Source organism: Corvus cornix, chromosome 10 (assembly GCF_000738735.6).
Source record: "Corvus cornix cornix isolate S_Up_H32 chromosome 10, ASM73873v5, whole genome shotgun sequence".
Lineage (NCBI taxonomy): Eukaryota > Metazoa > Chordata > Aves > Passeriformes > Corvidae > Corvus > Corvus cornix.
In genome coordinates this window covers 7,534,420-7,550,607 of record NC_046340.1, presented here as the reverse complement: position 1 = coordinate 7,550,607, position 16,188 = coordinate 7,534,420, and the positions used below count along the sequence as shown (strand labels likewise).

The window sequence follows — 16,188 nt, the reverse complement described above, 5'->3', positions numbered from 1 at the left end:
GTCAAGGTCCAAAGTGCACCAGGTTCCTCTCAAACGGATGAATATATTTGCTAAACTCTTTGCACAGATGTCCCCAGTAAAACAAATGTGACTAAACACAGTATTGATGTATCCAGCCAATGTTAAATCTATTAAGCAACAACCTTCTGACCGCTTGGGAATTTTAATGAAATAGCAAAAGCCAAGATTGATATGACACAAAACACGGAGAAGACAGGACCCTTACGCAGCAAAGCGTGTTTTTTCATTGCTCTTGTCTCAAAGAAATATGGTTTAGTGGCTTTTTTTTTTACATTGATTTTAAGAAAACTTCACTCTGTATACAGCTTTGATGCAGATTCAATGTCATATATTGATGACCTGACAGAAGAACGCTGGGTTAAACCTCTGTACATCAACACCCGTGACGTGTGGAGAGGGTAATGGCTACTCTCCAAGGGTAATTCATCTAAAGCATTTGGGACCTCTGATATTCCTGCTTGAGCTCATTGCTGATGCACAATGTCATCCCATTTGCCCTGCATACCATAAAGCTGTCTTGTAATAGACACACACCTCCCCTTATCAAAGGACGTATTTCCGCAGGAAAAGATGAAAGCAAGCCACATATTTGATCCACCTGTACGTGAATAAAGAGGTTTTTGTTCCCCCCCCCAGTCTTGCCATATGCACTGAACCAATTTTGTACAAAATGCCTGTTTCTTCACCCCAAAACTCTTTACCCCAAACACTTCACTTTGAATAACCTTCTGTGGGATCCGAAGTGGAATGGAGATTTGGGTTCTTAGAAGAGGACTTTATCCAAAGACCAAGGAGATATGGAGCTGATGGACTGAAAGAAAGCAGGCAGGGCTCTCATACAAGGGCTTCGAGCCAATCTGAGGAGGAGCTGAAAACCCTTGGAGCACAAGGATCCTAGGTGATACTTGAGACAACATTCCTGTTGATGCCTTTTCAGTGAGCAGTGAGTGGCTGGGAGAGAATCTAATGTCAGAAACAAGACATTGTTTTTCCTGGAAGGGATGTGGGGGATTTTTCCCCATTCCAAAAGTCCTGGTTCACTATGAGGATAAAAGTCAGAACAGACAGCACACTTCACAGCTGCCTCCGTTGCATAAACACAGCAATTTCACTTCTCTCAAACTCTAAAACTTTCTCCTGGAATGGATTGTGCACTTATGGTCAAGTGCTAAGTAAGTGCAATCGTCAGGTGTCTGCTCTCTGAATCCAGGCCATCCTTCAGACAATTAAGCATGCCAAAGGCACACTCCTTGTTTTCAGTGGTCGTTGGCTACTGACCTTGCCTGGCACTTGGAAATATTTCATAGACCTCTTCCTGTCGGCTGGAAAAAAAGGGTGCAGCTGAGGACTACTCTGAGCTGATAATCCAGCAGATAAAAAATATTCCATTCTGCACTACAACTGTTCACTCAAAGGCTTTTCTACATGAGGATATTTGATATACTCTGCTTTCAAATTCATTGAAGCACACTATATGCTCCCATGTCTCTAATAACTTGCAGCCTTCTAGGAGATAGGAGTCTCTTGAAACAGAAGAAAAAAGACAGACCCTCACAAAGAGACACACGGTTGCCTTTACTAAGATCTGGGACACAAAGGAACACAGAGATAGAAAGGACTTCTTTGATAATTAGTTCAAGTCCCCCAGAACCTACAAAACTTCTAAAACCTATCAAACTTCTTTCTTGAAGTAATAAAGTTTTTGCCCTACTTCTCTGTTCCCCAGGTCCTTCTTCAGTTTCTGGCACAAAAGCCTGTTCTATTCAGTGCACATGGGCTTCCCTTCCACTCCCCATGCTCCAGGATCTCCCTCCCAGCCCAAGGGCTGGCCCAGCTATACTCTATGGGTCACCTCTGGCAAGAGAGGGATCCATTTTGCTGGATACCCTGGTAGCAGTAATCTGTGTCTTTTCTAGATTAAATTGTGCTTCTGTGAATGTGGCTGACCAGAGCAGTGTTGGAGATGAGGTCTCACACATGCTTTAGAGGAGGACAGTAATTTGACAAAAAGGACAGGAGAAAAAAAGTACAATAGGTTGATCAACATGGAAAAGTCAAAGCTAAACCACAAAGAACTTCTCTCTCTCTGTCCCCAAATTCAGTTTATTGCTAGCAAAATGTGCATTTATTCAATTCTGCTTTATCACATCTACCAGCACGTGAAGTTTGCAGCTTTAATCATCATTTGGCACCCTAAAACTCCTCTCACACTGCCCAGCTTTTTTTCTTAATTGATTCCTTCAGTAATCCTAGATCACAGTCAAGGATGAATGGGAAGAATACGTAATTTCACTATCCCTGAATTTTTCCGCCGTAAGATTATTCCTGTGTTAATGTGATGATGAGGGTGTAGTCATGTTTGCAAAATGCCAGTGTGGGACTACTGAACACATTTAACCCAAAATTCGTTGTCATATTAATTAAACATTTCATATCCCTCCAACATATACTTTATTCAAGGCAATTTTTCATTAAGAAAAGAATCTAGTCATCCATGAACAATTCCTGAAGTAAACTTACTTCACGTGCTGACAGCTCACAAGTCAAACTTGTGCATTTTTAACAAGAAAAAAATGGCAAATGCACATCTATTTTCAAAAGACAATTCAATGTCAGGCAAATATTAGGTCTGATTACATACAGAAATTAAATCTACGTGATTGTGAGGCTTCTTTGAGTATTTAACGTCCGTTCTCTTTTAGTATATTTATCTAAATGCTTCAAAGGATACATTCAAAGTTAAAGTCAAAATTACAACATACATTGAAATTCCCATTTCAAGAAAAAGAGCTTAGAAAATTCCAATTCTCTGTCTGAGCAGACCAAGTTAATAGGTGCAAAATGTTTTTAATCAGAAGCAGAGATGAGTATATTTACACTAGATTTGACTGAAATAGGAGGCAGAGAAGTTTGGATGGGAAGGAGGAAGATCAGTTGGCAAGGGAAAGCATAAACAATTTTTATTTTATTTTTTTTTTGTCTCAAACCTTGGACACAAAAAACCCTACACTGAATAGTTTGGACATTACCACACACATGCACTCCCCTCCTCTGCCTTGTTACATGCTTCCTAAGGGATACTTGACAAATGCCTATAAAATCAACAGAAAATCCAAATCTAACATCTCCTCACTGTGAGCCCACACAGCCTGCTGCCGATCATGCAGGCCATTTGGCAAGCACTGGGTCTGCAAGAGAGCAGCTGCTCCAGCCACTCTCTTCCAGTAACATCAGAGATACGAGGACTTGGGGAAAAATTAGCAAAGTGATCAAAAATGGAATAAAAGATGTTAAGAGGTTTTTTCCTCCCTGTAAACATCAAATAATCCTCCATGCCCAACTGACTCTAATATTGTTCTAAAATAGGAGATACTGACAACTCAAGCTACAAAAATAGACAAACAATCTAAAATATCCTCAAAAAGATCACAGAGTCTTAGCCACAGAGGGAAGAGCATTGTAAAGCTCACAACAGCGTGTGGGCCGCCAAGAGCTCAGTACTTACTCCTCACATTTTATATCTTAGGCTTTTTATATCCCCAAATTGCTGGGGTTCCCCTGTTTCAGACTCCAGCGTGAACTGTAAAGAGCACAGGGCGGATGAAAGCAAACACACTTTTGTGAAGAGATTCAGAAGTAACGTTGCCTTTAATTTGCATATACAAGAAATACACTTGTTTAGACAAAATCACAACAAAACCGGAGCACACAGACCTATTTCTTTCCCACTATAAAGCATTCCTTAGTTTGGGATCATATCCTCTAAGTCAGTTTAGGAGTTTTTTGGGCAGTTTATTATTTATTTGGAAATACCAAATGTTTCAGTCCCTCTCTCTGATCTTGATCGGGTCCCTTGCCTCAACTGTGCTTATTCTGTGAGGTTTATATGGCCTGCCTTGATCAGATGGGACCTTTGCTTTCCCTCTAGAAATCTCCCATTTCTCCAGCCTCTGCTAGGACAGAGCCCCACAAATCCATCACTGCCTCTTCTGCAGCAGCCAACCTCTAAAACTCAAAGACAAATTCTTGCCTTAACCCTGGAAGACGTGTGCCAGCGTTTCTGCAGAGGTGAATATGCTTTCACAGGCATGTTTCAAAACAATACTGCAATTCTGTACTCTGCAATTTCAATCAGGATCCACCATCTGCCTATCTGAGAGTGCTATTACCCACAGCATCACACCGAGCGTTACCGAAAGCATCTCACCACAGCCTGTGGCGCTGGAATCAGGTTATATATGGAAAGCATAAATGTCACCATAGAATATCCTGACTTGAAAGGGACTCGCAAGGATCCTTGAGTCCGACTCCTGCATGGGACAACCCCAAGAATCACACCATGATGTTTGCACAACAGATCATCTCCCCACACGTTTGCACAGGGCTCAACTGCACAAATATCTGTCACAGGCTCCCCTCTGCACAGGGAACCTCCTGCAAGGCATCTGCCTCACAACTCACAGAAACCCCCACACTTACAGCTAAACGTGTTTACACAACTTGACTAATATGACACAAGAGTCCCATGATGTTTCAAGCCTCATCTACTAATTGATTTAATAAGTCACAGCCTAGAAAGTTCTTCCTATGCCTTACTCTAAAAGCTACCAGAAAGAACCTTCTGTGACACTGCACGTACACATGGAGCTGTTTATGTCCTCTTGATCTGGTTTGCTCACTATTATTACCAGTCTTGTTTCAAAATTAAATCAGTCTTACCAAACACAAAGCTGCTTTCCCCCCATTTCTCTATTAAAGTCTTTTAATGATCCTTTCATGTTCCACTCTCTTTAGCTTGGCCTTTTTTGGCTATTTCTGAAAAAGCTTCAACTCTCTAATCTCCAGAGCAACCACTTTCCCCTGAGCTCGCTTTGTTTCCAGTTTTGATTTTATACTCCCATGGTAGCGCTCACTCCTCACATATTTGTTTACAGAACAAAAGCCACCAGTCTTTAAAAGCACTATGGAGTGGAAAACACCCCTTTTAGGTAATTTTATTCAGCTGTGCCAATAACAACAGCTATCTCTAGTCAATCCTACTGCGATGTGCAATTACTTTCTCGGAGTAAAAAGAAGCAAGACGGAACAAAGACATGCTTAAAATGTTACCTTCGGAAGATGATGTGGAAACATACAGAACAACTCAATTATGTTTTCAGACCTACATGGCACTGATGAAGTACAGACATTTCTGCAATTTGCTTTCCAATCAACCAAATTTGTACTAAGATGGGTTGACAGCGCTCGTTAAACTAAGGAGAACTATAAACACTGCCAGCTAAGGCATGTATAGATCACAAAACCTGTTTAAATCTGTGGGGGTTTGTGCTATGGGGGGGACAAAAAATGCAACTTGTTCCCAGCCAACCATGATATATGCGGTAAAGGTAACTTACAGACAGCAAAGGGATGGCAACTTTTCCAAGGAAATCAGGGGGTTTATCTCCATCTTCATCAAACACTGTCACTTCCAGAACATCGTGAATATCTTTAATAGGGCTGGAACAAAAACGTGCAGACACATAAAAAAATAACATTCAATACACATGCACACAGCCTCCTCCACAAAGATCTGAGACTACTGTTTTACTAATTAAGTTTGTATTACCTTGGAGTATATAACCAGCATTTAATTAAATTCCCCCCCCCCAAAATGAATCAAGTGATGGGTATTCCCCAAGCTTCCCCCTCATGTTTCAGTTGCATAACTAGGTGAAGAAACTAACAGACAGTGACCTTTTTTTTTTCTTTTTGTATTGGTGATGCTATCAATGTAAAACTCAGCTCTCCAACAGAGAAAGCTGGTGACTGGGAGAGGTCAAGGGCTGAATTCAGACCCAAGCTTCACTGCATTAAAACTGCACAGTGACACACACCCACAGATAAGTGTGTTGCAGAAAACCTGGATATAAAGTGGAGGGCTTTCTGGTGGGGTTGAAAGCTCCAGCTGAAATGGACTCATCCACTCAAAACAATCCACACTGCTCCAAAATAAATCTAAATCATCAATAGCTTTTAAGGGGTTTAATTAATTTTTTTTTTTTAATGGACAAAAATCTAAGGAGAGATGCAAGTGCCTGACTGGCTCTGCAGATTTGGTGCTTGGATTAACCAGGCAACATTAGTAAGAAAGTTAGAGTCCATAGCTGACATTTTTGAGACCCACAGGAAGTACAGACACAAACTTTCTTTTTAAATAAAATAAATTTGGATTGTTATTGGATTTATTTTGCTGGCTGAACATCCAACAAGACTCATCTGCTGGCACAGTCTCAGAAAAAACAGTGATGAGTGGAAGCTTCTTGAGAACAGACAAAGTATGAGAAAGGACTCCAAGGGACAAGCATTCAGCTGCACCCCTGAATTAAACAGAAATCCAGCAAAGTATTTCTATAAAAGAAATCAGATAGCTTTTCTTGTGTTCTCATCCAGCCTAGTATTTACGAATGTTGCTTCAGCAAGAAGTTGGTAATTTTCAAACTGTTCTTCCAGTGGACAGATGCAAATGTCACAAATGTTTCATTGCCAGCCCTTTCAGCTGCCTTCCTTGCATAGACTGCTGCAGTCTTGGAAGATGTTTATCTCATTCACTTATTCACAAAAATCTTTGTCAGCATAAAGCAAGATTAAAAGATTGGGCTGCCTAAAAGCAATACGTAAATTATAACTTTTAATATTAATAAAGTGGCCAAAAAAAAAAAAAAAAAAGAATACCTTGATTTCTATAAAAATTTTAGCATCGAATTTGGAGCATGTTTGACTAGTTTAAATTCAGAAGATATACCAAAACCAACATGAGCCCTAACACTCTGCTTATTTCAAATTAAACAAGGATTCTACCAAGGTACAATGAAATATATTTTATTTTAAGTTACGGAAAATGTAGGCGTGAGTATCTGGTCTCAACTTTCTGCTACATTATATCTTGGATCAAGCTATGACTCCATTATGTCTAGTCATGATTCTTCCTATAAATATCACAGTAATTTTTCTTTTAATGACTTCTATTAATAAACTCCATGCAAGAACTAGTAAAAGGCAAAAGGCTTTAATTAAGTTATATTTGAGATTTCTCCAACATCCTCTCTGACTATGAAAAAATGACATATCTTAAACGTGACCTTTGCATTTTCTCAAAGTCAATAGCTTTCCTAGTTAAGCTGCTGACTGGAGTTGCTGCACGGTTTCCAAAGCAATCCACTTACAATGTGAAAACTTTGTTCCACTCCGGATTGAGGTTCTTGTAAACGGTGTGCGTTTGAAGCATGTCATTTCCCAGCTCCAAGACACAGAAAGGATCACTTTTGCCTAGGGAAAGAAAAAAAAAAATTAAGTGGACCAATTATGGTGTTTAGTATGCAGTAGGGCTGAGGAAGCAATTGGTTAAATAAAATTAGATCCATTAAAGCAACTGCAAAGTGCTCCGTTCTGTTGGAACGACTTGCCAAGGAAACAGTATCTCTGACTCATCCCCAGTTCTGGGAACTCCAACACTCACCTTATAGCTCACTCTGGGGGCTTCACTCTAATACCTGAACTCTGAGACTTCCAGTGAATTATCTCTCAGTCTTTACAGCAAGAAAGATCTTTTCATGTTGACAATTAATTACTCAGATGCCCTTAGGAAAGCAGCACCATTGTTCTGACCCAGGGAAGCAGCAGTGCTGCAGTTACACTCCCTATTTTATCCTCTGCTTAGAGCCTGTTGTCTTCTTCAGTAGATTACAGGATTAAGTATCCACATCAGGAGAAAAGAAGCACAACACTGACTGAATCAGCAGCATTTCTTCAATTAGTTCCATGTGAGCAAGTCCTGGAAGCTATGAAGGCTCTACACCATGACACAGTTTCAACAAAACCCAGCATCAACTGGAGAATCCATGCATGATCCAGGTATTGGACTTACAGGAAACAAACAGAGCAAACCCCCCAAAACAAAAAAACAAAAAAGGGAAAAAAACCCTCTTCTGTAAAGAAGGATGTCAACATGGAATCTGATAGCTGTAGACATGTTTGGCTAATGTATTTTTTGATCACTCACATTACATGAATTTGTAGTTTTCCCAATTCATTGGAGCTAAGCAGTTTCCTTTGTGAGCAGAGTGGCCCCTTATCAGCATGTCTGGCTCAGTATCTGATTTAATCTCATCTCCAATGCTCATGTACAACTCAGCCACAGACACTCCAGCCTAACTTTTATGTAGGCAACTAAATATGTCAGCAATGCAGGGATTTAGATAGCAGACAAACAAGATATTTAAGCAAAAGCTGTCCTTTTCTTAATCCTTATTATTAATGCAGAGCTTTTAAGGGTCTTACTCTCAGAAGTTTATAAACTAAACAGGAATTTTTCCCGTATGTAAACAGTGGGTATTAACTAGTCAATATTGGTAAAGTTTAAAGACCATGTGTATTACTGGAATATATTTGTCTTCTCCTTTTCAGCTTACATGCCCATTCCCTGATAAGTGTGGAAAATGCACGTAGCCTTTCAGAGAAACTGCTTGAAATGCAAACTGGTATATGCCAAAAACAATCCCACTGTATAATTTGGTATTCTGAATGCTATTTTTTGGTCAGTGAGCAAATGCAGTGTTTGAGAAGAACTCTCATGCGTACACAGAAAACATCCAACAAAGCAGAAAAAGTCATTTCCACGTCAACAAAACTATTATCTAGGAATATAAAAGCATGGAAGGCTCAAACTGGACTAGCTGTGGTTGAAGAGCTTCTACATATATGATACAGCTGTCTGGAAACCAGCCCAAAATTTATGTCAAACAGTAAAATATGGATTTTCAGAACACTGTCCGAAACCAAAGCAGATACTGTGTGTTTTCTGATCACTATCATTACAGCAGGCTAAAAACTTGCAATTAAAATCTGTGATTACAACATACAAGCAACTGACAGAAATCCCAATCACAGCAAAATCCAATCTTTGCTATGGAATAAGGTATAAGGTGGCATCACCCTCACTGCTCTGCAGGAGTTGGGGGATATAAGACTCATGACTGCTACAGGAAGGGACAGGGAAGGGGCACTACCTGCTCACACTGCTCCTCTATTAACCCTTGGAAATCTTTGTACCTTTGATTCCCTCTGTGATTTTCCCTTTATTAGATTTTTAGCTGGGACTTTGAATTTACTTTTATCAATAACAATAAATCTGAGCAGTCTCCTTGGCAATGCAGGAAATATGGCACTGCTCTAGGAGGGCTCTATTATGGAAGCCCATAATTGCTGCACTAATCATTTATGAATGGCTCAGAACAGATAATTAATCTTTATGTCTCTCATTTCATGATCAGAAATTATGCTATTTTTACCTAAAATGGCTGCATCCTTTTGCAATTTGGTGGGTCTATTACAGCATAATACTAGGATATTTTCAGCACTGCCATTGAAAAACAATTTGTCATTTGCTTCATGAATCAGGCTCAAAGCCTGGGTTATTTTGAATATAATGACAGACTGAGTAACCTTTTACTTAAGCAGAATTTCATTCTGTGCTATGCACAAGGAATGTGTGTCACATACTCTGTATGAAAAGTCTTTGAATTGCAGAATCAAGAACCTGCGTGTCTCTTCCAATGTTCATTATCCACCCACATGCTCCTGTTTGAGTACTGAGGGAAAGGGGGCCAAATCCATCAGTGATGGAACTGCTTTAGCATCAGCAAAGTTTTCCAGAGGGTAAAAAACCTTCTGGGCTCAGCTCTTTCCATGAACACTGTCTATATTAAAACATCACATATTTCTAGATGGAATCTTTGGCACATGGCAAGGCTGGGGCTGCTCTGCTGCGCTACACTTATTAAATTAAATTAGTCAGCAAGGTGCAGTTGCACTCCTAATTCCATATGGACATATACCTTATGTCAATTTAGCTATGGATTTCTTTACAAGTTTCCTTTCATTATTGACAGGTTTTGTTTTGTTTTTGTTTTTTTTTAATTAAGTTCTTCAGTTCCTTAAAGTACTGCTCTCTGCACTAAAGTTTTTTTTCCACTTCAGGGTTAAGCATTGAATTGAATATAGCCCTAAAATAGTACCATGATTAATCATGGGCTTTCTCCTTTGCTCCTTTTTTTAGGAGCAGCATTCTCTTATGCAACAATGCCTTCACAAATACGAGAGAATGGGGCAAGAGTGTTTTCCCTCTAGCATCTTCCCTGCCTTTATCAACAAGTTATCTTAAAAAAAATGACTATGTCAGCAAATACACAACACACAATGCTGTGCCTGTGAATTATGAGCTGCTGAGAGATAGAGAGGGGAATTAAAAGGTCTCCAGAATCCTGGAGAAGATGATAATAAAAATAATAATATCCAGGCAGTCGCTACAGAGAAGTATCAACCTCCTAGACATTCCCCCGAGGTACAATATAAAGTTGTGGTTTTAAAAGGTGTTAGTGTCCACTGCTGTCAGGACCAAGCACAACTTGAGGTACAGATCAGTGGAAAATCCATACTTTTCATGGAGTAAGAGCACCAAAAAGGTCATCCCAAATTGAAGCCTCAAATAAGCTGTAAGAGAAAGCATCGCACTCACAGCCCCATTGCTGACAAGCTTTCTCTTTCAGGTGACAGCCTGCAGCATCACCAAACCCACACACCCAGCACCACACCAGACACCCCAAAATCTTTCAGTCTTGCTCCAAACTCACAAGATACCAGATAAAAGATGGAGAGGCTTTGCTTTGCAGGTGCTTTGCAGGCACCTTGCAGGCACCAGTGCTTTGTATCAGCTCTTATTTTACATATTCCTGATGGAAAAAACCACTTAGCATGACGTGCTGTTGGAAAGTTATCTGTCAGACTGCTCAGGTATAAAGGGAAATTAAGATCTCCATCCGCTGGACCTTCCCACATGCTTCTGGCAGTCGAAGCCATTTGGTATCTCAGTTCCCCGAGGCATGTTTCACCGCTGGAGAGATGATGGGATGATTCACTTTTCCTTGATCAACTGACAGTTCTGCACAAAGTCTATCATTTGCAATATATTATAGCATCATATGCTGTGAAACAGAAATAAAATACCTGAAAAATCTGCTGCCATCAGGTCCACTGCCTTTAAAACTTTGACTTGTAAGAAGCCAATGTCCTTTATGTCCCGAAAGGAATTCTTTATACACTGCAAGAAGAAAAGCACAAAGATATATAAGCAACAGAAACTACTGAACTATTAAATAGCTTATCACAGAATTGTTTAGGTGGAAAACAACCTCTAAGATCATCAAGTCCAGAAATTAACCCAGAACTGCCACGCCTACCACTAAACCATGTCCCTAAAAACCACATCTACATGTCTTTTAAATATCTCTGGCATTGATGACTCAACCACTTCCCTGGCCAGCCTGTTCCAGTGCTTGACAACCCTTTTGGTGAAGAAATGTTTCCTAATATCCAATCTAAATCTCCCCTGGCACAACTTGAGATACACTTATTCCTTCCTGAGCAGCTTTTGAGGATGTGGAAGCCATCATATAGCTTTATCTCCCAACATTTGAAAGTCCAGAAAATAACCTCCCTAGAGGAAGAAATAAAGCTAAGTATATTATTATCTCCTCATGATATTCAATGTCTCATTCCCCGCCATAATCTCTTAATACAATTCAAGTTTGCAAAGAACAGCATTAGTTTAAAACTCAACAAATACAAACAGCCAACTTGCTTGGGTCTATCTGCCCTGCCAATCTCCTTGTCATTCAAAATGCAACAACTATTCCATTTAATAGTTTTCTTTGGTAGGGGACATGTTATTATGACTGGAGAATTTTATTTTTTGCCCTGCAATTTTGACTATTTCAAAACTAAAAAAAAAAAAAAGAGAGAAAGAAATAAAAAAGGAAAAAGAAAAAAGAAACACAAACTCACATAACGCTGAGAAATCTGTTGTCGTTCGTTGGGGTCTCCCAAAGGACAGACACACAGATCAGAGATAGACACTCCTGTACATGGGGCAACAGCAATCAGCATCAGCAGGGACCCTGGATGTTTTTCCAGAGGCAGCTCCAAGCAATTGGTCTGCTTTGTTGGCAGGGCAGTAATGTCAACGTGGCACCTGGAACGACATTGCCAAGGGTTAGATGGTAAAAAAAATAATAATAAAACAACATTTGTATTGATTTCAGTAGCAAGCAGACACCAAAACTTATTGCTTCTTCAAGATGGAAAGAATGCAAAAAAAAAAAAAAAAAAAAAAAATCTCAAAATTAAACACGGGAAACCAGCTAGGCAATTTCCATTGCACTTACTGTCAAGTTTTGCTTTCTGGTCCATCTGCTGGTAAGGGGAAGTAAAAGGTTTGGGCTTGCAAGTACAGGAGGAAAACTTAACTCTGGCCTGCCTCACCTCCCCTCTAAAATCCCCCAGTGTTTTGTCATGGATTTGAAACACAATTTTATTTCACCGGGGGGAAAAGAAAAGGGGCAAATGCAAAATTTAAAACATTAGTCTAAAATAGATTAGTTTCTTTAAAGTCACATACTCCATTTTATGCTACATTATACTGTATGCCCCAATCTCTTTTACAAGCCTTACTAGAGCTACATTTTCAGTGTACTGTTATATTTCCCAAAGGGAAGGATTGTCTTAAAAGTCCCCCCCCACCCACTCCTTGCACATAATACGTATCATTAACCTGATACTTCCCCCAAAAATAAAACAAAGAGGGTAAAAGAGAAACATTCATAAAGAGACAATAATAAAATATGAGTATGGGCTAAAGCAGAGAGATCACCAGGCAGCCAGTTATACATGAAGGGAGTGGTTAAATGCAACAAAAAGCCTAATCACTTGGCTCAGCTAAATGCCTTCTATTTAGAAGTCCAGTTAATGGAGTGGAACTTTCTTGAACCTCCGTGGGGCTTGGCTTGTAAGAACAGGCTGAGCAAAAGTTGCAGATGAAAAAAGGGTAAAAAAAAAAAAAAAAACACCAACCAAAAAACCAACAAAAATAAGGAAGGAGAAGGTTTGCTGCCACACTGCAAGAGGAGGGACATTTCTCAAAGGGATGGGCAGTGGATGATGGAGAGCAAGGGGGTTTTGCTTCGCTTAATGCCTGCCGACAAGTTTTTATTTAAACTAAACTTGCTAAGGTGTTGTCTTAATAGGCTAAAATTCCACAGGGTTCCCCCAGGTGGGTTTCTTCTGGGTAAATGGCGCATGTAGTGTTCCTGATTGATCCCATTCCAGTAGTAGAGCTGGAGCAGTTTATGCCCATCTGCTATAAATTGCATGCTTTCCGCTTCTTAACAGCCTATTTTCTCTGAATGCTAAAAGGGGGAAAAAAAGGAAAAAAAAAAAAATCTCAAAACATTTCAGCCTGAGAACCCAAGAAACCGTGTTAGGAAGTAAAAGCCACTGCTCTGATGAGTTTCTAAGTTGTCCAGTAGCTCCATGTATTACAACACAACTCCTTAAGCTTCCTCTGACCACAATTAACTGGAACAACTTTGCCTTAAGTGTGCTCTTTTCTCTCCACTGCTCTGGAGGTACAACAGGTTTCAAGTTTACTCTTATTAACTGCTTTCAAGTGCTTTGAAAGAGAAGGAAAATAAACCAGGCAGAGTACCAAGACGGCTCGGCGCGTAGGCTGCCTCTCAACACCATTTCCAAGTGTGAGAGGTTGCATTTAAAGCTCATTGCTACGCCTAGACTCTTCAGAAAGATATGACAGGAAAAGTTACAGCAGGAAAGAAAACAAAACAACAACAAAGAGAGAGAAAAGACCTTATTTCTTTTTGAGAAAAAGCCCTTATCATTTCCACACTGGAGGTCAGCATCACCCTGGCTGCATTAACACCACTGTGTCTCAGGCTGCAGGAGTTTCAGTGATACTTTGGGTATCAGCACAAAAGGGGGCATGTATCCTTATCATGGAGTTTAGTTTGCTTTGTGGTTTTTTTGGTTTTTTTTCCAGATGAAGAAACTGAAGGAAGGAGAGGGGAAATCTCAAGGTCACCCAGCTGGTCTGTGGTTCAGCTGGCAAGAGAGGCCATGTCTCCCACATCAGCATTTCATACACCACCCACTCGACACAGTCCACAACTGGGAAAAGCTGCAGTTGATTTTATGTTTAAAACTTTCCATGGAGTAAGACAGAAAACACAACTTGTTCGGACAACAGTGCATCTCCCACCAATAGACAACCTCAGAACTCCATCATATGTCAAAGGCAAAGTTAAATATAATTCCATCTTGTTTTGGCAAATTGGAATTGCTTCTCTTCTTAAAAGAATTTGATTCGCATAAGGTCAAAGAAAAGATGGAGAATAAGGGTGTGGGGGTCGGAGGGACACACATGTGGAAGGGAAAACAGCAGGAGGTGGAGTGTAAGTATTTCTTCCTCAAATCATGCCTCATTTCTGTGAAAACTAACTTTCCTTAAAACATCTGTGTTCACTCAAGGTATGCCTCTATTTTCTTGTGAGGAGCTGAAAAGAAAATCCACATTTGCACTGGAAAAAGGCTTAAGAAAAAACAAAAAAGACAACCTGTTTCATTTAGGTTATACAACATAATCGATCAGACTGCAAAGGATGCAGCTTGGTAAAACAATTAGACATTCAATTTGCTATACAAATTCAGCAATTTCCACACCAACACTTCTACACTATTAAAACGAGTCTAATGATTTTCAAACTACTTCCCTTGTTCTCTTGAAACAGAAACTCTTCCTTTCTTTCTTCCTCAGCTATCTGCAAGATCTTATTACGGATAATTATTTCACAGGAAAGTAGTAGGAGATTATTGAGATGGGCACAGAATCAAACTAATGGAGGTAATCAACTTTTGTTTAAAAGTTGCCTGATCTGAATGCAAAGGGCAAAACTCTCAGAATATTTGTATTTCAGGTGATACAAATGATCTCCTGAGTTAAATCCTCAACAGTAATCCTATCTCAGGATAGGATAGCTCTGCTTGTTGTCATCTTTTGCTATGTTACATATTAAATTCAGACATAATCTTTCACACAAGTGGCTACATGCACAACCTATAGGGGCTGCAGTTCTCTAAGTTAAGAATGCATTGTGCACACAACTGTAACACTTTTCTTTCTTTTAACCACAATTAATTAAATGCTTTCCTTCCACCTCCTGATCAATATTGAGGTCTACACCCCTATATTAGCTTCTAGTCCTGTAGAGCTTTAGTTTTCATTTAAGACTGTTCTTCTGATTTAAAGCCCTCACCTGTAGCTTCTTTTTCCCCCTTTTTTTTATTCATTTTGCAGAGGAATAGTACTCGAGAACAGTACACAGTAAATTTGGGATTAAAACATCTGTTTATCAGAGAATCACATGTTAAAATTTCACTAAAAAGTGCTGAAGTTTGCTTCTTTCTAGCCATGGAGTTGTATTTTACTTTCCCATTCACAATTAATTAAATCATGACAGGAATCTTTAAATATATATAAATACATACAAAAAAATCTGTACAGAACATTGCCATTTTACTCCCTGCAGACTCCTTGAAAGCCCTTCACAAAAGAGATCAGGATCATTACCACAGAGTACAGAAAGATGTATCTGTGATTAGTACCTGGAATTTCAAATACCACAGGTGTCAGGGAAACAATTAGTAAGGTCTCATTATGACTTATTCCATGGATAAATTTTGTTTTTCTGATTCATCCCAGAGCCTGGTGAAACTTAAGCGAAGGTTTTGGTTGCAGCCATAGTGGGGATTTTACTGCTCCATCCCAACAGCACAGCCTTTAAAACATGGGTTGTTTCTTATTGCAAAGACAGTTTCCTGGAGGCATTCATCATAAAGATATTGGATGCACTCCAGTCTCAGAGCTCATGGGCTTAAGTTTAGCAATTTTTGTAAAACCTCTTTCTTGAGGTAAATATGTGAAGGAAAACCTGTCAATGTTCTGCAGCATCTCTTTTTTCAGAACATATCCCCCAGTGCAGAAACACTAACAACCTGGCATAAACAATTTAACTCTGCCTGGACAAATTCTGCACACGTTAACACCTTTGTTTATTCATATACATTAACAGCGTCTCCTGTTTATAGCATGCCTCTTATCCCAAAGGACACAAAAAGCACTCAATAAATGTTACTAACAGTCCTGTGCAGACTAAATAGAGGGATTATTTCATCCAGCACCAAAATGCAGCCAGCCCTCAGTGCCAGACGCTGCAGCTGAAC

General features: G+C 39.6%; 1 protein-coding gene across 4 annotated transcripts in view; it reads right to left on the bottom strand.

The window, feature by feature from the left end:
• The window catches only part of MCTP2 (multiple C2 and transmembrane domain containing 2), a 128,261-nt gene that overhangs the window by 51,688 nt on the left and 60,385 nt on the right, over positions 1–16,188 (bottom strand). For all 4 annotated transcript variants that reach the window (XM_019280997.3, XM_039557864.1, XM_010391009.4 and 1 more), the window contains 4 exons: positions 11,902–12,088; positions 11,065–11,158; positions 7,227–7,329; positions 5,418–5,520 (listed from right to left, as the gene is read on the bottom strand). In XM_019280997.3, coding sequence (XP_019136542.1) covers positions 5,418–5,520; positions 7,227–7,329; positions 11,065–11,158; positions 11,902–12,088 — 487 coding nt within the window. The remainder of the gene's footprint in view (positions 1–5,417; positions 5,521–7,226; positions 7,330–11,064; positions 11,159–11,901; positions 12,089–16,188) is intronic.